The sequence below is a fragment of the Kogia breviceps genome, chromosome 7 (assembly GCF_026419965.1).
Source record: "Kogia breviceps isolate mKogBre1 chromosome 7, mKogBre1 haplotype 1, whole genome shotgun sequence".
Classification (NCBI taxonomy): domain Eukaryota; kingdom Metazoa; phylum Chordata; class Mammalia; order Artiodactyla; family Physeteridae; genus Kogia; species Kogia breviceps.
In genome coordinates this window covers 36,338,961-36,361,478 of record NC_081316.1, presented here as the reverse complement: position 1 = coordinate 36,361,478, position 22,518 = coordinate 36,338,961, and the positions used below count along the sequence as shown (strand labels likewise).

At 35.9% G+C, this 22,518-nt stretch overlaps 1 protein-coding gene across 3 annotated transcripts in view; it reads left to right on the top strand.

Moving 5' to 3' along the window:
* Positions 1-22,518, top strand: part of PRMT3 (protein arginine methyltransferase 3) — a 140,955-nt gene that overhangs the window by 16,671 nt on the left and 101,766 nt on the right. For all 3 annotated transcript variants that reach the window (XM_059070158.2, XM_059070159.2, XM_059070161.2), the window contains exons 8-9: positions 2,240-2,305; positions 11,380-11,501. In XM_059070158.2, the coding sequence (XP_058926141.1) occupies positions 2,240-2,305; positions 11,380-11,501 (188 nt within the window). The remainder of the gene's footprint in view (positions 1-2,239; positions 2,306-11,379; positions 11,502-22,518) is intronic.

The following is a 22,518-nucleotide window of genomic DNA, read 5'->3' as shown; positions in this document are numbered from 1 at the left end:
GCATTCTCTCCACCTTCATGAGCCTATACATTTAAAACATACTGTTACTTATATAGGTAAAATTTATAATACATAACTTTTCTGTTGTCTTTGGTCTTATACTTAAATTTTTAAAATATTTGTAGGAATTATACCATTACACTGTACTAGCCTTAAAAGATTGTCTTGCTTCTTAATATTGGACCTCTAATTTTATTCTTCTTTTGTGCTTCTTAGTTTTACTAGGTTAGTGCAAAAGATAACTTTATTTCTGTTTATTACCTTATTTTATATTGAAGAGTTATTAGTCTTTTGTTAGAATAAAATTTTAGAAATGGTTTGAGGTCTAGTCTTTGATTTGCTTGGATTTTCATGTTTAGTGAATTTTCCTCTCAAAAATTCATTTATTAAATTGAAGCTCTGCTGTGTCCATGGCACTGTGTTTAGTAGACTTTGAATTTCATTGCACCAGGGTGAGCATATGAGCGAAAGCAGATGGATGTGTAGGAAGAGACTGGATGAAGGATTGTAGTTGAGCTGAGCAGCAGTGCATGGATTTAGGACAGGAGTTGGGATGCTAGTGATTAAGTCAGAGCAGTGGTGAGGCAGTGTGATTGGTGAGAGCTTTCCCAGTGACTGCCTTCTTGACTGATGTTCACCCTTTGTAGGTTTTGTTGTGTCAGCAAAAATCACTGGTTACAATGTAAGAAGAGTATAAAAATGGTAGAAATGTATGAAATGGTATGTTTCTTTTTAAAAAAAGACAGTTTTTAAATTAATTTAAATCATTAAATTCTCATAGTAATTCTTTTTTAAAAAATTTATTTATTTTTGGCTGTGTTGGATCTTCATTGCTGCACAGGGGTTTTCTCTTGTTGCAGCGAGTGGGGGTTACTTTTCCTTGCTGTGCGTGAGCTTCTCATTGCGGTGGCTTCTCTTGTGGCAGAGCATGGGCTCTAGGCTCGCAGCTTCAGTAGTTGTGGCACGTGGGCTCCAGTAGTTGTGGCTCGTGGGCTCTAGAGCGCAGGCTCAGTAGTTGTGGCGCATGGGCTTAGTTTCTCTGCGGCATGTGGGATCTTCCCAGACCGGGGCTCGAACCCGTGTCCCCTGCATTGGCAGGCAGATTCTTAACCACTGCGCCACCAGGGAAGCCACATAGTAATTCTTAAAATACATCGAGGGAAAGATTTAAATTTTTAAGACGTGATTTAAAATTTTGTTTGTAAAGCAATTAGAAATAATTCCATCAGAAAACATGGAATTAATTATGGAATTTCCCTTTTTTAGATCCAGCAATTAAGTAAAACAACTTGCCTTTTAATTTAAACCCTTTGTACGTTTTTTTTAAATCCAAGTATTGGCATAAAAAATTCTTTTTGGAGGGTATGGACTGTGTAAAGTTTTATGTTGTAGTATTTAGTGAAACTACTATTTTTTTTTTTTTTAACCTAGTGTGAAACCAAAAACTAGAATTCCCGGTCTGAGATATTTTTTATCATACTCATTTTACTCACTTGGCAGCAGAGCCCCTTACTGCTGAATTTGCTGTCAGCATGTCTCAGCTGAGGTGATTTAAAAGGGAATCAGCTCTGTTCATGCACCAACATAAATGTTAACATTCAGTGCCTGCCTTGGTCACAGGTCATGTGAGACTACAGAGTGAAGTCTCACAATATGGTCTGCGGGGCTCAAGCGATTGACTTTTAGGCTTATAAGCTTTTAAGCGTCATTTCCTACTACAGACATTTCTAGAAACAAAACAGGATATAAATCAGATAGGTGCTGATCAGTGACTTTCTTAGGAAACTATACTCAGTTGATCATTTTTCATATGTAACTGTAACTTTTACATCTATCTAGTTTGGTTTTTTCCTCCCATATTTTAACATAGTTCTACCACAGGGAATCAGGCTCTAGATTCCAGGCCCTATTTAAAGGAGTAAAACATCATGTTCATCTTCTACTAGCATTAATTATCAATTGAAGTCTTATAATGCATGTCAAGATAAAAATATGTACATTTTTAAGACCTTAGGTCTTATTTGACTTTCAGTGTTGTTCTTAAACGTTTTCTTTGTGTGTTGTTGTTATTTCCATTCTTTATTATTTTCTTTTAGGAAAAAAGATTAGGCTTGGTTTTCCAGGCAAAATGTAGCTATGGAAACTAGAAGTGTGTGATAAATTTGCAAATATCTTCCTTAAATATTTTTATTTGTTCAGACTATCCTGTAAACATGGTGTCTTCCTCTCTCTACCCTAGGACAAAGTACGAACAGAAAGTTACCGAGATTTTATATACCAAAATCCACATATCTTCAAAGATAAGGTGAGTAGCATGGACTACAGAATTGTATGTTTCATGTGGATCTTGGGCAGGAGAAATCCTCTCTTAGGTCATCATTGTGATAGCAGTTGATTTCATGTACACCGGCTTTATTTCATGGAAGACTTTTATGATGCTGTTCTGTGGTACAGCATACTGATAACAGAAATGCTGATTGGTGCTGTCATTCAATATACTCTTTTTTAAAAATTGAAATTTATTAATTACAGTAACATAGCTTAGTTAACCTTTGCTTATCCAGATAATTTTGCTTAAACCATATTTTTAATTTACTGTGATTCCTATTCATTTCAAATTATAAGCTCTATACCAAAGCACTTTTAATTATTATTTTAGTTTGTGTTAATTAGTTACAAATTAATAATTTTAAGAAGTCGGTATTGGTAGGTAGGGTCAAATATTGTAAGGTAGAATTTATTTTATGTGCTTTCTTTCAAGACCTCATTTATTTACCCCTTTATTAGTTACTTTATTTTAAAAAATGTTTAATTTTTATTCTTGGCTGCATTGGATCTTCATTGTTGCATATGGGCTCTCTCTAGTTGTGGCAAGTGGGGGCTATTCTTTGTTCCAGTGTGTGGGCTTCTCATTGCAGCGGATTCTCTTGTTGCGGAGCAAGGCTCTAGGCATGCGGGCTTCAGTAATTGTGGCACGTGGGCTCAGTAGTTGTGGCTTGCAGGCTCTAGAGCACAGGCTCAGTAGTTGTGGTGCACAGGCCTAGTTGCTCCACAGCATGTGGGATCTTCCTAGACCAGGGCTCAAACCCGTGTCCCCTGCATAGGCAGGCGAATTCTTAACCACTGCACCACCAGGGAAGCCCTGAGTTACTTTAAATTTTGCAGTTAGTGTTAATACTGCCTCAGGTTATTTCAAAGGTGATCTTTCACTTTGTATATGGGTGGGTGTGTTAAAAATGTGTCATTTGTTTTTCCTCCCTTGTGAATTTTTCCATTTTTCTTCTTCGTTTTCTCCTTCACTCCCTTTCTACTTTGGCATGGTTATCTAAAAGTTCAGGTTTTCTGTTTTTGTTCCTCCTCATTGGAAATTAGTCCACTAATTTAGTCAAATATATTATCGTCTCTGCCACTTACATACTTCTGCCTGGGCATTTTTCGCCACTCTTTCCTACTTCCAGAACATGTGTATTGGTAACATCAGGTTTTTATAATTCCCCTTCCATCTCCATTTAAAAGAAGATACTTCTCTCAGGTTATTTCATGGGCTTTACATGATGTTGCAGTAGTGACTAACAATCTTTATATGTTGAAAATCTCTTTTCCTGATTTTTATGTTGTTTGGAATATCATGTAGATTGGCTTTTCATTTTCCATACCTGTTTCCTAAGAGCGGTGTTTCACTTGTGATCTAGCCAAGTTGGGCCTGCGAAATTTATACGGTGCTCTGGTATCTTTTGGCCAAAGCATTACCTATGAGGGAATGATGGTATGTGTTTCTTTGTTTTTGCTAATTCCCCTATAGACAAATAGATTATTTTATTTTTAAAGTATTAGTTTTTATCAGTTCTTTATACTTGGCTTTTTTGTATGCTTTTTATATGTTTTTGCAGCAAAGGCTAAGAATTTTTTTTATAGTCTTTATGTTTGCACCCAAGTGCTGGAACAATTTATTTAATATTTGTCTAAAAAAACCACATTGTTTCCAGTAAAGCAAATATGTTACTATTAAAAATGTTGCCTTATATTTACAGTTTGATTTTGCCTAGATTTTTATTTTATTTTTTCAACCATGTTCTAGTCTGGGAATCATTAGTCCTGCCTGGCTTCTTAGGAACCATCTACATAATAATTTTAGACAGTGGTGAATCTCTGTGGGCTTCACTTGTAAAATGATTTTTTATGTATAGCTGATTCACTTTGTTATAAAGCAGAAACTAACACACCATTGTAAAGCAATTATACTCCAATAAAGATATTAAAAAAAAATTTAAAAATAAAATGATTTTTTACACCTTTCTGGTTCTAAAATTTTATGATTTTTGTTTTTATAAAAGCACTATCATTTTCTTTCTTTGAGCTGTCTTTTTAAAAATACTTTTTGATATGAATGCCATAAGAATTCATTAAGTAAAAGTAGTTAGAAGTTTCTTTTTCAATATGCTCTGAATAGACTTTTGTGTTATATATTACATAAGAAGATACTGAAAAGGCACAAGTATTAGTAAACTTAAGATTAATCATTGGGAAATTAAGTAATTATGAATATTTCTATGTATATGAAGCACATCTTACTGGGTTCATAGACCTATACACAGTCCCTTTCTGCTTTTAATTTTTTATTTGTAACAGTCTTATAGAAATATTGTATATATTATATTATACATTTTTGGACAAAATACGTGACCATGGAACACATAGAATGTTTAATTATTTTGTGTTCCACTTACCGCTTTTACTGAAGAGGTTAAATCTGCTCAAGTCAGAAAGGCGCTTACTAATAAACTGGGAGTGTTTTTCCTTAGTACTTTGCCTAAGATGCTTTCATTTAATTTATCAATGTGTAATTAATTTTGCTTGGCATTTGTGTTTTCTCAAAAGTATACTGTAATGTAAAATATTATGTGTGTCAATTTCTAACTCTTTGAAGTATATTCAGGATATAATTTTCTATAATTAACAATATTAAATAATCTAGAGCTTTCATATTTTTAAATGATTTGGGATACTTTATATTACACTGTGACTACAGATTTAAAAAAATATACGACACATTTAAATGGCATTTGATAATTTACAGAATACTTTCAAGCATGTTGTCTCATTGCTGCTATACAATATACCGATATGGTGTATTCATAGCAGGTATGTATTCATCTCTATTTTTCACATGAGGAAATTTGAAACCAGTAGGTTAATTGACTTTCCCTAAAACAGGCAGCTAAAAAAAAAGCAAACAAACGAGGGTTTTAGTACTAGTCTTAATGCCCTTAACCTTGTGCCACAACACTTTGAACACTGTTATGTTAAAATAGAATTGAGTAATTAGGGTGGGATTCATTAGTGATATTTTAATTCACACTATTTTTCATATATAGGTCATATAATTTCTGTGTGCCATGACAGAACATGTTCATGAAATTATTTAAATATAGTTCTTAAAAATATATGAAATAACATGTTTTCTTAAGTTTTATTACCATTGTTTTTGTTTGCTTTTATCTCCATTAGGTAGACAAATTTCATATTGCAGCACTAGCTTCTGTATCATATTATTTAGTGGATGGTAGAGATTTATTTTTCAAAAAGGTGCTTATAATTTAAAATGTCATCCTTCCTTCCTTCTCTTCTCCCTCCATCCCTCCCTCCTTCCTACTTCCTTTCCTAATATTGTTTTAATTCACAAAGCTCCTGTGGAGGCCATATGGTTTCTCAGATTTAATTTAACTTTGGGTGGCATAATTGTGCTATCACTCACTCATAATTAATTTCTGTTTGTAGTTCATTGAAGAAATTCACAGTAAGGTGCTTTTTTTATGCTTTTATTATCTAAGTTAAAATTGATTCACTTTTTCCTTTTTTTTTAGAAACAGTGAATCACATTCCTTCATCATTTTATAAAATAATGTTAGTGTATTCTGTTTTTTCTACCTCTTTCTTTGATTTACCAGGTTTTAGTTTAGTTGCCCAATTACCTAAATCTGAGCTAGGTGTAATAAGTAGTTAGTATATAATTAAAAATATAATTTAAATATAGGCTTTAAAAAGCAGATTGACCTAGGTATGTTTGAGTGCTACCTTTACAAATTACCAGCTCTGTGATTCTGGATCTGTTACTTTCCTTGTCTGAAGTTCTCTTTCCTTCAGAAAAGGTTAAAGAAGAATTTTATATATATATATATATATATATATATATATATATATATATATATATATATATATGCATATGTATATAAATTATATATGTGTGTGTATGTATAGTCTTAAAAAAGAACACACACTCTAATTGGAGTAAATGATACATATCCTTCTGTACTTAGCTTTTGTAGCTCAGCAATTTCTCTAAGATAATCCCTTATTAACATTATTTTAATGGCTCAAAAACCCAATGTAAAATTGTCCATAAATTGTTTTAATTTATATTAGAAATAATGCTGCATGTAAAAATATAAAATATTAAAAATCTTTTTATAAATATGAGAGCAGAATAATAAGATCCTGACAGTGGCCTCCCTAGGTCAGAAAGGTTCTACCCAGGATGGTTGTAGTGCTGCCAACTTGTCTTTCCGGAAACAGTGTGTGGGTGTTGATATTCCCAAACACCATTGCCAAAGCACTGTGCTATCAAACTTCTATATTCCACACTGATCTTTTTAAAATTTTTTTAATTTTGCAAATATTTCAATCAAAGTTTTTGGGAAATTATCACTTACTATTGTGTTATATATATTTTTATATTTTATGCCACATAATATTTCAAACTGATATGCTATAACCATACTATAAATATATATGCTCTGTGTTACAGTATTTTCTTGATGCTGTGGTTAATATATTTTATTTGTAACTTAAAAAAAATAGTTTTGTTTGCAGTGATGTTGTATAGATTGCATTTTACAATTTTAAACTTTCTTGTGTGTGAAGTGGTTATATTAAAATGTGCTGACTTACCCAGATATAGGCCACATGTGCAGGAACAGTCACATTCTCCCTTTGGAGCCATCTGGGCCATGTCCTTCTTAGAGCAGTAGCCTTTTGGCAACCTTATTTCTTCAATAGAAATTAGATTGTTTAGATTCTGTCTCTTCTGGAGTAGTTTTGGTGTATTATATTTTCAAGATATAATGGAACAGGGCTTCCCTGGTGGCTCAGTGGTTAAGAATCTGCCCACCACTGCAGGGGACACGGGTTTGAGCCCTGGTCTGGGAAGATCCCACATGCTGCGGAGCAACTAAGCCCATGTGCCACAATTACTGAGCCTGCACTCTAGAGCCTGCGAGCCACAGCTACTGAGCCAGCATGCCACAGCTACTGAAGCCCACATGCCTAGAGCCTGTGCTCTGCAACAAAAGAAGCCACCGCAATGAGAAGCCTGCGCACCACAACAAAGAGTAGCCCCCACTCGCCGCAACTAGAGAAAGCCCACATGCAGCAACGAAGACCCAATGCAGCCAAAAATAAATAAATTAATTATAATTTTTAAAAAAAGATGTAATGGAACAGACTTCACTTATACTAGTAAACAATACAGAAGATAATATGTGTAGGAACAGACTTAACTAATATGCAGGACTTAGATGAAAAAGACTTTTTAAAACCCCAAACTCCTGAAGAACATAACATGATTTAAACAAATTGAAAGTCATACCATGTTCCTGAGTGGAAAACACAAAATAAAATTGTCTGTGTTCCATAAATTTCTATTTTGGTGCAATCCCTATAAAAAATGCTAAGACTTAAAAAAAATCAGACAATCTGATTTTCTTGTTCTTGTGCAAAAATAAACATATAAAATTGTCCAGAAGCACTGTGAAAACAATTGGCAGTGAGGGTGGACCTGTTTTACTAGATACAAATTCTGCCAAGCTTCTATAATTAGAATAATTATTGGTACATGATTGTATAGATTAATGGAGCAGAATAAAAATCTAGAAATAAACCAAAATATACACAGATCTCCAGAGGGACCCCTTACTCTCCTCTGTCATGTGAGGACACAGCAAGAAGTCATGTTTGTGAACCAAAAAGCAGGCCCTCGCCAGAGTCAACCTGTGCCTTGATCTTAGACTTTCCAGCCTCCAGAACTGTGAGAAATAAATTTCTGTTGTTTACAAACCACTCAGTTTATGGTATTTTTGTTATAGTGTGCTGAATGAATTGAGACAGGGACTTTAAGCATTCACTAAAATTTCTGTGTGTTTTGGTCTGTCTCCATTACATAATCACCTCCGAAAGGCCCCAGCTTCTAATACCGTCATTTTGGGGGTTAGTATTTCAATGTATCAATTTTGGGGGGATGCAAACACAGACTGTTTAATAATAATGTTGGGACAATTGGTTAGCTTTCTGAACAGAAGTAAAGTTGGAACCATACCTCTTAGTATATACTATAATTTTTTTTAAAAATGTAGTAATGAAACTATAAATGTACCAGAAGGAAATGTGAATGAAATAGGAGAGAATATGGGCTAAGTTGGTCTAATTATGATCAAAATCCAGAAGCCATTAAAAGAAAGGATTAATGAGTTTGACTGTTAGTAAAGAATTTCTACATAGCAAAGATCAGTTTAAGTAGAATCAAAAAGCGAAAAATCATATGCTGAGAGAAAACATTGCAAAGTCATATTACAAAGGTCTGATCTTAACTAACAACTCTTATTTGATAAAATTTGATAAGAGAAATTTGGTAAGAGAAGAACTAACAACTTGGTGGAGAAATGGAGAAAGGATATAAGTAGATGGTTCACATAGAACTACAGATGGCTCTACAACATATGAAATAATGCAAAACCTCATGATAATGAAAATGCACATTAAATCTAGACCAGTATATCATTATTTTGTACCTGACATATTGGCAGAAATCTGAAAGTTTGATTATATGGGCTAGTGTCACCTGTGAGGAAATTGGCCCTTACACATTGCTGATTGGAGTCTTCATGAGTAGAATTGCCCTATGGCGGGTAATTTATGTTTAGCAGAATTATAAATATGTATATTCTCTCTGACCCAGTGTTTTTATTTCTAGGAATAGATTTACTCCTTTATACTTCCGTAGAGTTACTCGTGTATGAATGGGATTAGGTATAATGTTATTTACAGCATTGATTGTCATGGTAACATTTCAGGAACTACGTAAATGTGGATTAGTAGATTGTGGTACAACCGTGATATGGAATTCTGTACAGCTATATAAGAGGAAGAAGTTCTATAAACTGATATGGAAAGATCTCTAAATTATATTGTTAAGGAAAAAAGCAATGTGTAGCACAGTAGGTATAATATGCTTCCATTTGTGTAAAGGAGGGAAGGAAATACATATATAGTATTGCATTGTATATGCATAAAAATTCTTTTGAAGGATAAATAAGAAATACACTTTTTGATGTTTAAACTGTATGAATGTTTTACCTAGGGAAAAAGTAACTGTTGAAAAATATAATAGATTCTTAATTCTAGTTCTGTTTTTCTTAACAGTAGCTTCCCATTACTCAGAATAAAATCCAAGAGCTTTATGTGATCTGACCCCTGCTTAACCCTGATCTCACCGCCAAGGAACCTTTCTCACCCAGCTCAGCCACAGTGTCCTTCTTGCTTTGCCTGGAATCTTGTGCTTTGCATTTAATATCTTCTATGGCTAGAAGTCATTTCCTCCAGATCTTTGCCTGGCACACTCCTTTACTTCATTTCCTTCTCTGCTCACATGTATCAGAGAAGTATTCGCAGACCTATCTAAAGTTCTAAGAGTGTGTCCCCCCACCCCTTGCTTTAACCTCTGTGCTTGAGTTTTCTTTATAACACTACTATTCTCTGTTAACATTCTCTGTTCTTTATTCTCTATTCTTTGTTCATTGTCTCCCCCATAAGATTGTAAGCTCTGTTAGGACAGGGACTTGGTCTTGTTTGTTGCTGTACCCCATCACCATGATCAGTGCCTGCACTTAGTAATGCTCAGTGAATATTTATAGTAGGAGACTACTGAAATAATTTCGTATTTTGAGACAAGTGTATAGGGTTTCAGGTCATTGGTAATGAAAGACTTAAGGCACTACAGTTTTCAGTAATTTCTAGTGTACCTCTGAGTATTTTGCTGAATGTGTTTCCTTGGTAATTTTAGTTTTTTTTTTTTTTTACTGTGAACCAAGCAGGTTTCACTATACTGTTCTGGGAAGAACCATATGAAATTCTTGATTATAAATAATTGCTCCCTGCCTGTCCCTAATAACATCTTAAATTTGGTTCTTCTTATTTCTTTCACCAGTTATAATGAATATCATTTTAAAAAATTAAACTCTCAAGTTACTGAATTCTAGAAGCCAATTTGTTTTTATTGTACATTACATGTATTATTAAAATGAGTTGAACATTTAATTTTGGAAGTGGAGAGGTTATGGCAATATTCCATATCCATGATTCCTTTATTATTTTTTTATATCTTTATTGGAGTATAATTGCTTTACAATGTTGTGTTAGTTTCTGCTGTATAACAAAGTGAATCAGCTATATTTATACATATATCCCCATATCCCCTCCCTCTTGTGCCTCCCTCCCACCCTCCCTTCCCACCCCTCTAGGTGGTCCCAAATCACCGAGCTTATCTCCCTGTGCTATGTGGCTGCTTCCCACCAGCTAGCTATTTTACATTTGGTAGTGTATATATGTCCATGCCACTCTCTCACTTTGTCCCAGCTTCCCCTTCTATCCCCCTGCCCCGTGTCCTCAAGTCCATTCTCTACGTCTGCATCTATATTCCTGTCCCACCCTTGGGTTCATCAGAACCAATTTTTTTTTAGATTCCATATATATGTGTTAGCATACAGTATTTGTTTTTTTCTTTCTGACTGACTTCACTCTGTATGACAGACTGTAGGTCCATCCACCTCACTACAGATAACTCAATTTCGTTTCTTTTTATGGCTGAGTAATATTCCATTCATGATTCCTTTATAACCATTTTTAAATTGTACTGGATCAGGCTATCTTGCTTAGGTTAATTCCTGCCACTCAAACTTGAGAAAGTTTATTTCTGTTAAAATTAAGAATTACTAAGCCTAAATTAGAACATACATACAATAAGGAAATAAAAAACAGAGACTAATTCCCTCTTAATAAGTCTGTGGGAATTGCTTATTTCATATAAAACATTTGTTAAATTTACATTGTTGCATCTGATTGCAGCTGACTGTGGCCAAAACACTGTTATGAATTTAAAACAACTTAATGTAATTATATTTTCAATTTCCTCAAATAGAGATTATTACTATATCTGATCAGTAAAGTTTAAATTTTTATTATCTATTTCTAGCCAGAAACATCATCATATATGAATAGGATTTAAAGTATTAGACCTTCTCGATAACATCTATTTTTTTATTACACCAGGTAGTTTTGGATGTTGGTTGTGGAACTGGAATTCTCTCTATGTTTGCTGCTAAAGCTGGGGCAAAGAAGGTTCTTGGAGTTGATCAGTCTGAAATACTTTACCAGGCAATGCATATCATAAGGTAGATGCATTTTACGGCTTGATTTAAGATTATTTTAAAATTTAATGATTAATAGCTATTGATTTTCTTGTCTTTAATAGCTATCCAATGCAGACTCAAGACAGTTGTCTTTTAGTAAAAATTCATTCCAGAATCATAAGATTTTAAGTTGTATTGACCTAGACATGTTTGAGCTATGAATAATCTTTTCATTGTTCTTCTCATTGATGAGAATTATTTTTATATAGTTTTCTGTCCTTCCAATTATGGCTATAGATATGCTAATTACAATAATATGAAATTAGAAATCATGGACATATAGGGCAGTGTTAGAAGACTTGCTACAAAACTCAATATATCAGGGCTTCCCTGGCGGCACAGTGGTTGAGAGTCTGCCTGCTGATGCAGGGAACACAGATTCGTGCCCCCGTCCGGAAGATCCCACATGCCGTGGAGCGGCTGGGCCCGTGAGCCATGGCCACTGGGCCTGTGCGTTCCGAGCCTGTGCTCCGCAACGGGAGAGGCCACAACAGTGAGAGGCCCGCGTACCACAAAAAAAAAAAAAAAAAAAACAACCCAATATATCAGTAGTATTTCCTTTAGCAAATAGCACTTCAACTAAAAAGGCTAAGGATTATCTTTTTCTTTTTGACAACACTAGCCCTTGTGCCTCCTCAAATTAAAATAAGTAAATTTCAGAATGGCTACAAACTTAATTATGTTCTCTAAAAATATCTCCTCTCTTTGAGAAATTAAGTTTGTTAGGTTAATTGACCCATGATTGATTTTACAGTTGGCTTATATCCTAGTAAGAAGACCTTCACTTGAACTACAGCTTTTAGAACTAGATTTTGTTAGCTGTGTACCTAACCAAAGCATGTTACATTTGGAACTTTGGAATAATTTCCAGAATAATTTTAATATCAGGCTTCTTAGTGATTCTTTTTTCCCCCAGCTTTATTGAGATATAATTGACACATAATATTGTGTGAGTTTAAGGTGTAAAATGTATTGCTTTGATACATTAATATATTACAGAATGATTACCACTGTAGCATTAGCTAACACCTCCATTGTGTCACATGAAATAATTACCATTTCTTTTTTGTGTTGGAAACATTTAAGGTCTACTCTTTTAACAGCTTTTGCCGTGCTTACGTTAGATTCTCAGCAATGATTCTTAAATGGTCCTCCCACTGATACATATGTTTATTCTTAAAATTGGTTAATATTGATCATTTCTGATTCGTATAAAATTTAATTATGTAAAATATTTAAATTTTTAGATTTTATTGCAGTGAAGTCTAGTGTTGTGGTTAAGAGTGCAAAGTTTGAGTCAGACAGGTTTGAGTCCTTGCTCTGTCCCTTCTCCGTTGTTTGAACTTCAGTTAAATTACATCTAACCTCTTTGAAACCTCAGTTGTTTTACTATCAAAATGAAAATAATGATGAGTACCTCATACGGTTATGAGTAAGGTAAATAAGTTATAAGTAAGATATGCACCTCAGTCTGTTTGGCATATTGCCTGCCCTGGCATGTAGTAGGTATTCAGAAGTTAGCAACTGTTATTACTAACAAGTACCAAATTAATGTTAATGAAAAAATGACATTGCTCTTGCTTAGATTTTTTCATAGATAGAGGTTTGTGGTTATTATTTTCATATTAGAGAATATGCATCTATGTTGCATATGCAATCCATAATCTAGTAAAGTTTTTTTTTTCCCTTATATTGCTATTAACTACAGCATCATCATTTTGGGGGTTCTGTAAAGAGCACCCTCTCTTGCTTGTGCATTACCACCATCCAAACAGATGTGAGAACCACTGTCCCAAAGAAGAGATTGTTTTAGATGAATTATCAAAATTTTATTGTTGTGATAGTAAGATTACAGTAAGATATTTCTATTAGAAATTCTCATCTTATGAAAGACCATGTTCATTTATATATTCATTTGTCATTTTTGATTTCTGTAAGGTGAGACTAGATGTGCTCCCATTTTAATTCCTTTATGAAAGAAAAAGATAGTGATACTACTCATTTTATTTTGTTTTGTCTTCATTTTATTTCACAGAAGCCCTGATTCCTAGTGACTTTTTAGAAATATGTTTGTACAATGATTATAATCAAATTCATTGTGTATGAAATTTAGTGCTGGAGTGTATGGAAATTTTGCATGAGAGCATTTATTGAAAATGACTTAGCATTCAATTCTAGGTACATTTAACAGTAGAAGTTGCTAACATTAACTTAGTACTTTCTATTTAATTTCTTTTGAGGTAGGTACAAAAACAGTACATATATATATATTTGTTTTTATAGAGATTAGGAAATTGAGACACAGAGACTATGTAACTCTCCATATTTGTAGTGTGGCCAGGATTAGATCCCAGGCAGCCTGACTCCATGGTCCATACTCAAAGCCAATTTACTATGCTGTCTCTCCATTTCACTACTGACAGTGCATGTGTTGGTTGCATTCTGTAGTTTGCTTTACTTAGAACCTATAGAGTTTGAAAATCAGACCTTTTTGTTTTGGATGAGCCAACATTGTACTTTCCTTCAAAGATGTTCTCCTTTGCCTTTTTTTCCCCACATCTTTATTGGAGTATAAATGCTTTACAGTGTTGTGTTAGTTTCTGCTGTACAACAAAGTGAATCAGCTGTATGTATACATATATCCCCACATCCCCTCCCTTTTGAGTCTCCCTCCCACCCTCCCTATCCCACCTCTCTAGGTGGTCAAAAAGCACCAAGCTGATCTCCCTGTGCTATGCAGCAGCTTCCCACTAGCTAGCTATTTTACATTTGGTAGTATATATTAGTCCATGCCACTCTCTCACTTCATCCCAACTTACCCTTCTCCCCATGCCCTCAAGTCTGTTCTCTACATCTGTGTCTTTATTCCTGCCCTGCCACTAGATTCATCAGTACTGCTTTTTAAAATTCCATATATATGTGTTAGCATATGGTACTTTTCTCTTTCTGACTTACTTCACTCTGTAGGACAGACTGTAGGTTCATCCACCTCACTACAAATAACTCAATTTTGTTCCTTTTTATGGATGAGTAATATTCCCTTGTATATATGTGCCACATCTTCTTTATCCAGTCATTTGTTGATGGACATTTAGGTTGCTTCCATGTCCTGGATATTGTAAATAGAGCTGCAGTGAACATTGTGGTACATGACTCTTTTTGAATTATGGTTTTCTCAGGGTGTATGCCCAGTAGTGGGATTGCTGGGTCATATGGTAGTTCTATTTTTGGTTTTTTAAGGAACCTCCATACTGTTCTCCATAGTGGCTTTATCAGTTTACATTCCCACCAACAGTGCAAGAGGGTTCCCTTTTCTCCACACCCTCTCCAGCATTTACTGTTTGTAGATATTTTGATGATGGCCATTCTGACTGGTGTGCGGTGATACCTCATTGTGGTTTTGATTTGCATTTCTCTAATGATTAATGATTAGTGATGCTGAGCATCTTTTCATGCATTTGTTGGCCATCTGTATGTCTTCTTTGGAGAAATGTCTGTTTAGGTCTTCTGCCCATTTTTGGATTGGTTTGCTTTATTTTTTTGATACTGAGCTGCATGAGTTGCTTGTATATTTTGGAGATTACTCCTTTGTCAGTTGCTTCATTTGCAGATATTTTCTCTCCATTCTGAGAAATGGAAATTCTGTCTTTTCGTCTTGTTATGGTTTCCTTTGCTGTGCAAAAGCTTTTAAGTTTCATTAGGTCCCATTTGTTTATTTTTGTTTTTATTTCCATTTTTCTAAGGGGTGGGTCAAAAAGGATCTTGCTGTGATTTATGTCATAGAGTATTCTGCCTATGTTTTCCTCTCAGAGTTTTATAGTGTCTGGCCCTACATTTAGGTCTTTAATCCATTTTGAGTTTATTTTTGTGTATGGTTTTTAGGGATTGTTCTAATTTCATTCTTTTGCATGTAGCTGTCCATTTTTCCAAGCACAATTTATTGGAGAGGCTGTCTTTTCTCCATTGTATATTCTTACCTCCTTTATCAAAGGTAAGGTGACCATATGAGCATGGGTTTATCTCTGGACTTTCTATCCTGTTCCATTGATCTATATTTCTGTTTTTGTGCCAATACCATACTGTCTTGATTACTGTAGCTTTGTAATATAGTCTGAAGTCAGGGAGCCTGATTCCACCAGCTCTGTTTTTCTTTCTCAAGATTGCTTTGGCTATTCAGCGTCTTTTGTGTTTCCATACAGATTGTAAAATTTCTTGTTCTAGTTCTGTGAAAAATGCCATTGGTAATTTGATAGGGATTGCATTGAACCTGTAGATTGCTTTGGGTAGTATAGTCATTTTCACAATATTGATTCTTCCAATCCAGGAGCATGGTATATCTCTCCATCTGTTTATATTATCTTTGATTTCTTTCATCAGTGTTTTATAGGTTTCTGAGTACAGGTCTTCTGCCTCCTTAGGTAGGTTTATTCCTAGCTATTTTATTCTCTTTGTTGAGATGGTAAATGGGATTGTTTCATTAATTTCTCTTTCTGATCTTTTGTTAGTGTGTAGGAATGCAAGAGATTTCTGTGCATTGATTTTGTATCTTGCAACCCTACCAAATTCATTGATTAGTTCTAGTAGTTTTCTAGTGGCATCTTTAGGATTTTCTATGTGTAGTATCATGTCATCTGCAAACAGTGACAGTTTTACTTCTTTTCCAATTTGTATTCCTTTTATTTCTTTTTCTTCTCTGATTGCTGTGGCTATGACTTCCAAAACTATGTTGAATGATAGTGGTGAGAGTGGACATCCTTGTCTTGTTCCTGATCTTAGAGGAAAGGCTTTCAGTTTTTCACCATTGAGAATGATGTTTGCTGTGGGTTTGTCATATATGGCTTTTATTATGTTGAGGCAGGTTCCCTCTCCCTCTATGCTCACTTTCCGGAGTGTTTTTATCATAAATCGGTGTTGAATTTTGTCAAAAGCTTTTTCCGCATCTATTGAGATGATCATATGGTTTTTATTCTTTAATTTGTTAATATGGTGTATCACACTATTTTGTGTATATTGAAGAATCCTTGCATCCCTGGGATAAATCCCACTTGATCATGGTGTATGATCCTTTTAATCTGTTATTGGATTCTGTTTGCTAGTATTTTGTTGAGGATTTTTGTCTGTGTTCATCAGTAATATTGGCCTGTAATTTTTCTGTGTGACATCTTTGTCTGGTTTTGGTATCAGGGTAATGGTAGCTTCGTAGAACGAGTTTGGGAGTGTTCCTCCCTCCACAATTTTTTGGAAGAGTTTGAGAAAGATAGGTGTTAACTCTTCTCAAAATGTTTGATAGAATTTGCTTGTGAAGCCATCTGGTTCTGGACTTTTGTTTGTTGGAAGATTTTTAATTATGGTTTCAATTTCATTACCTGTGATTCGTCTTTTTATATTTTCTAATTCTTCCAGGTTCAGTCTTGGAAGGTTGTACTTCTCCAGGAATTTGTCCATTTCTTTCAGTTTGTTCATTTTATTGGCATATAGTTGCTTGTAGTAGTCTCTTATCTTATGAATTGCTGCGGTGTCAGTTGTAATCTCTCATTTTTCATTTCTAATTTTATTGATTTGCATCCTCTCCCCTTTTTTCTTTATGGGTCTGGCTAAAGGTTTATCAATTTTGTTTATCTTCGCAAAGAACCAGCTTTTAGTTTTATTGATCTGTGCTATTCTTTGTTTCTATTTCATTTATTTCTGCTCTGATCTTTATGATTTCTTTCCTTCTATAATTTTGAGTTTTCTTTGTTCTTCTTTTTCTAGTTACTTTCGGTGTAAGGTTAGATTTGAGATTGTTCTTGTTTCTTGAGGTGAGCCTGAATTGCTATGCACTTCCCTCTTAGAACTGCTTTTGCTGCGTCCCATAGGTTTTGGATCGTTGTCATTTGTTTCTAGGTATTTTTTGATTTCCTCTTTTATTTCTTCAGTGATCTCTTGGTTATTTAGCAGCACACTGTTTAGCCTCCATGTGTTTGTGTTTGTTACTGTATTTCCTTTAATTGATTTCTAATCTCATAATGTTTTTATCTTCCAGCTTACTTATCTGTTCTTCTGCCTCAGTTATTCTGCTAGAGTATTTTTGTTGTTGTTGGAAAAGATGGTTGATATGATTTCAGTTTTCTTAAATTTTCCAAGGTTTGATTTGTGACCCAAAATGTGATCTGTTCTGGAGAACGTTCTGTGTGCACTTGAGAAGAAAGTGTATTCTTCTGCTTTTGGTTGGAATGTCCTAAAGATATCAGTTAAGTCTATCTGGTCTATTGTGTCATTTAAAACTTGTGTTTCCTTATTTATTTTCTGTCTGGATGATCTGTCTATTGGTGTAAGTGGGGTAAGTCCTCTACTATGATTGTGTTACTGTTGATTTCTCCTTTTATGGCTGTTAACATTTGCCTTATGTATTGAGGTGCTCCCATGTTGGGTGCATAAATATTTATAATTGTTACATTTTCTTCTTGGATCGATCCCTTGATCTTTATGTAGTGTCCTTCCTTATCTCTTGTAATGGTCTTTATTTTAAAGTCTATTTTATCTGATATGAATATTACTACTCCAGCTTTCTTTTGATTTCCATTTGCATGGAATATCTTTTTCCATCACCTCACTTTCAGTCTGTGTGTCCCTAGGTCTGAAGTGGGTCTCTTGTAGACAACATATATATGGGTCTTGTTTTTGTATCCATTCAGCCAGTCTGTGTCTTTTGGTTGGAGCATTTAATCCATTTACATTCAAGGTCATTATCGAGATGTATGTTCCTATTACCATTTTCTTAATTGATTTGGGTTTGCTTTTGTGGGCCTTTTTGTTCTCTTGTGTTTCCTGCCTAGAGAAGTTCCTTGAGCATTTGTTGTAAAACTGGTTTGGTGGTGCTGAATTCTCTTAGCTTTTGCTCTCTGTAAAGCTTTTGATTTCTCCATCAAATCTGAATGAGATCCTTGCTGGGTAAAGTAATCTTGGTTTTAGGTTTTTCCCTTTCATCACTTTAAATATGTGCTGCCACTCCCTTCTGGCTTGCAGAGTTTCTGCTGAAAGATCAGCTGTTAACCTTGTGGGGATTCCCTTGTATATTATTTGTCGCTTTTCCCTTGTTGCTTTTAATAATTTTTCTTTGTATTTAGTTTTTGATAGTTTGATTAATATGTGTCTTGGCATGTTTCTCTTTGGGTTTATCCTGTATGGGGCTCTCTGTGCTTCCTGGACTTAATTGACTATTTCCTTTCCCATGTTAGGGAAGTTTTCAACTATAATCTCCTCAAATATTTTCTCAGACTCTTTCTTTTTCTCTTCTTCTTCTGGGACCCCTATAATTCGAATGTTGGTGCGTTTAATGTTGTCCCTGAGGTCTCTGACACTGTCGTCAATTCTTTTCATTCTTTTTTCTTTATTCTGCTCTGTGGTAGTTATTTCCACCATTTTTATCTTCCAGCTTACTAATCTGTTCTTCTGCCTCAGTTATTCTATTTTTTTTTTTTTTTTTGCGGTACGCGGGCCTCTCACTGCTGTGGCCTCTCCTGTTGCGGAGCACAGGCGCTCCGGATGCACAAGCTCAGTGGCCATGGCTCATGGGCCCAGCCGCTCCACGGCATGTGGGATCCTCCTGGAACCGGGGCACGAACCCGTATCCCCTGATCCCCTGCATCGGCAGGAGGACTCTCAACCACTGCACCACCAGGGAAGCCCTAGAGTGTTTTTAATTTCAGTTATTGTGTTCATCACTGTTTGCTCTTTAGTTCTTCTAGATCCTTGTTGAATGTTTCTTGAATTTTCTCCATTCTGTTTCTGAGATTTTGGATCATCTTTACTATCTTTACTCTGAATATTTTTCAGGTAGGTTGCCTATTTTTTCTTCATTTATTTGGTCTTGTAGGTTTTTACCTTGCTCCTTCATCTGCAACATATTTTTTTGTCATTTTTAAATTATTATTATTTTTTTATGGGTGGGGCTGTATTCCTGTGTTACTGGTTGTTTGGCTTGAGGTGTCAAACAGTGGAGTTTTCAGGCAGTTGGATAGAGCTGGATCTTGGTGCTGAGATGAGGACTTCCGGGAGGCCTCACTCCGATTAATATTCCCTGGGGTCTGAGGTTCTCTGTTATTCCAGCAGTTTGGACTTGGCCCTCCCACCACAGGAGCGTGGGCCCGACCTCTGGCCTGAGAACCAAGATCCCGCAAGCCTTGTGGTGTGGCAAAAAAAAAGAAAAAAGGAGCAATACAATAATAAAGAATTAAAAACAGAATAAATTAGAAAGATAAAAAATATATTAAGAAAAATAAAAATATAATTGAAACAACTGCAACAAGGTAAAATAAAACCACAACAGAAGAAAGAAAAAAAAGAGGAGGGAAACAGCCCAAAGTAGCAGAACAATAACAAAGTATAAAGAATAAAAGAAAATTAGAAAAATAAAAGATTTGTTAGAAAAAATAAAAATGTAAATGAACCAACAAGGTAAAACAGAACCCCAGTCTAAAAGAGGAAAAAAGAAAAAAATAGCAAAAAAAAGCCTTGGCTCTGGGGGCGGAGTTTAGGCAGGGGTGGAACTTAGGCAGAGGCAGGTTTTAGGTTGGGGCAGTTCCTAGGTGGGTGGGGGATGACGTTTCAGCATGGGGCGGGGCCTAGGCTCAGGACCCAGCAACCAGAAAAGGACTAGGGAGCAGGGCCTAGGCAGGTGATGTTCACACGTGGGGCGGGGCCTCTGCTTAGGACCTGCATGGACGGGGTGAGGCAGCAGGTGGAAAGTGTGGGGTTCCAGAGTTTGGAGGTAGGGCCCTGGGTGGGGGTGTAGGGGTGGGGCTTGGGCTCTGCCTGGCAGGAGGGAGGCTCCAAGGGCAGAGTATTAGGCCTGGGAGCCCAGTAGGCTCTCTGGTGCCTAAGTCGACTGGGAGAGCGCTGGCTGTGTTCTCTTCCATGGCCCCCCCAAGCCCACTGTCTCCCCCAGGGTCTCCCTGTTCCCCGCTGGACCCCTGACCGTGTGCATGTCCCACTGGGTGTAGGAACACCTCTCCTCCCCCAGCCGCCCCCCAGGGGTGCCGGTCCAGGAGGTCCGGCCTTTACTTCTGCTCCCCCTTCCCTCCCTCCCTCTCCCTCAGGACCCCCGTGGCTGGAGGGAGCCTAGGTGGCAGAAGATCAGGCCTGGGATCTCAGCAGGCTCCTGGGGGCCCAAGTGGGCAGGGGAAAGCTGGCCACAATCCCTTTTGATCCTCTGCCCTCCCAGTGGTCCCCAATTTCCCCCTTCGGGCGTGGAATCCCTTCCCTTCCCCCAGCCGCCCCTCAGGGGCACCAGTCCCGTCCTGCCTCCACTTCTCCCCCTTCACTCCCCCCCATAGCTCCCATCCTACCTAGTTGCTGGGGGTTCCTTCTGTCCCCTTAGGTTTCCATGGTGCCCCACTGGTGCCTGGTAGGTGCCCTGGTTGTTCAGAGAGGTGAATTCATGTCCTTCTAGTACACCATCTTGACTCCACCCCCTGCCTTTTTTATATTGTGAAAAGATAGCTGTTTCCATAGTGTTCTCAGCATCTCTCCTTTGTCTTCCATTCGATTATTTGAAATTTATACTGTGGGGTGATATAACCTCTGTTCTTCTGTTTGTGAATGTCCCTGTAGAAGAATATTCAGGAAACAGTTTATGTTAATATCCCCAGCATTTACTGGCTCATTATTCTACCAGTTGAGGCAGAATAGCATACTTCTCTCAGCATCTGGAACCATATGACTTGATTTCTAATTTTGGCTTTTTGACTGTTTAGCTTTATGAAGATGGGCAAATTACTTAACTTCTTTAACCCTGGTCTCTTCATTTATAAAATGGGGTTGATGGTAGTACCTGTCTCACAAGATTATTATAAGGATTGAATCCATTTATTGTGCTTTACAAAGTGGCTGACATGTAACTGCTTACTAAATGTTAGTAATTATAACAATATTAGGTGATAACTGTAGTGGTATGTTTGGCTTGGCACCAGTGCCTCCAATAATACTTTACATTTGGTTGGTTTTGTTTCTAAAATGATCATTTCTTGCAGCTATCCCACCAACATATGATGACTCTCCTTTTTGTATTCTTTTCTGTTTCACAGTCTATTCTCTTACACCATAAAGCTTCCATATTCACTCTCTCCTCCCTTGAAATCTACCCTAAGCTTCTCTTATACTTGTCTGTTATTGCACTGGAGTTTTCTAGAACTATCATCAGTCAGTGAAAGCAACTCTTCTGATTAGCAGGCTGTGATTGTCTTTAGCAATTCTGAGGCTTCTTTCTCTGTCAGAAATCTATACACAGCAGGATTTCTCTAAAACTCCATAAGCTTACATCTGAAAGAAGTACTTTAAATTCTAAAAGATGGATACTTTTAAAATACATGTTTCATTATTCTTTTAGATATATTTGATTTACAATCCTTGAATTGTGTTCAAAATAATGATAAAATAATTTTTATTTCTTTGTTTAAAAAAGAGATCTAACATTTCTAAAGAAATGAGTGTAGAATGGAGTAAGTTTTGGCTTTAATGTAAACTGATATATATATATATATATATATATTAGGGCTTACATACATATATAAATTATTTGTATATAAACTGAGACTTAAGAAGAAGGTCAGGCTTGCAGTTCTGAGGTTGTAGATGTGAATAAAGTAGAATATGGATTTTTAAAGATGTTATATTAGCAGGGGCAAATAGAACTCAAAGTGATATATGGAAGGAATGAGAAATTGTTTCTTTTTCTAGCTGTTACATTCCAGTGAATGATCATTTCAGAAACATAAACTTAACAAAGGACAGCAAAGCTATTCAGTTGCCAGACAGTTGTATCCAGTGTTCACCCTCAGGAAGCATAGGTAGCTTCTGGCAATATTTTTACCATTACTCTGGCTGCCTTTGGTGTCTCATTGATTCCGCTGTGGAATAGCTCATTATTCAGACTTTTGGATGTTATTGCAGAGGAGTTTTCATGAGAAGATTAATCTATCATATGGCTACAATGCAGTGCTTTCAATCTCAGTATGACATT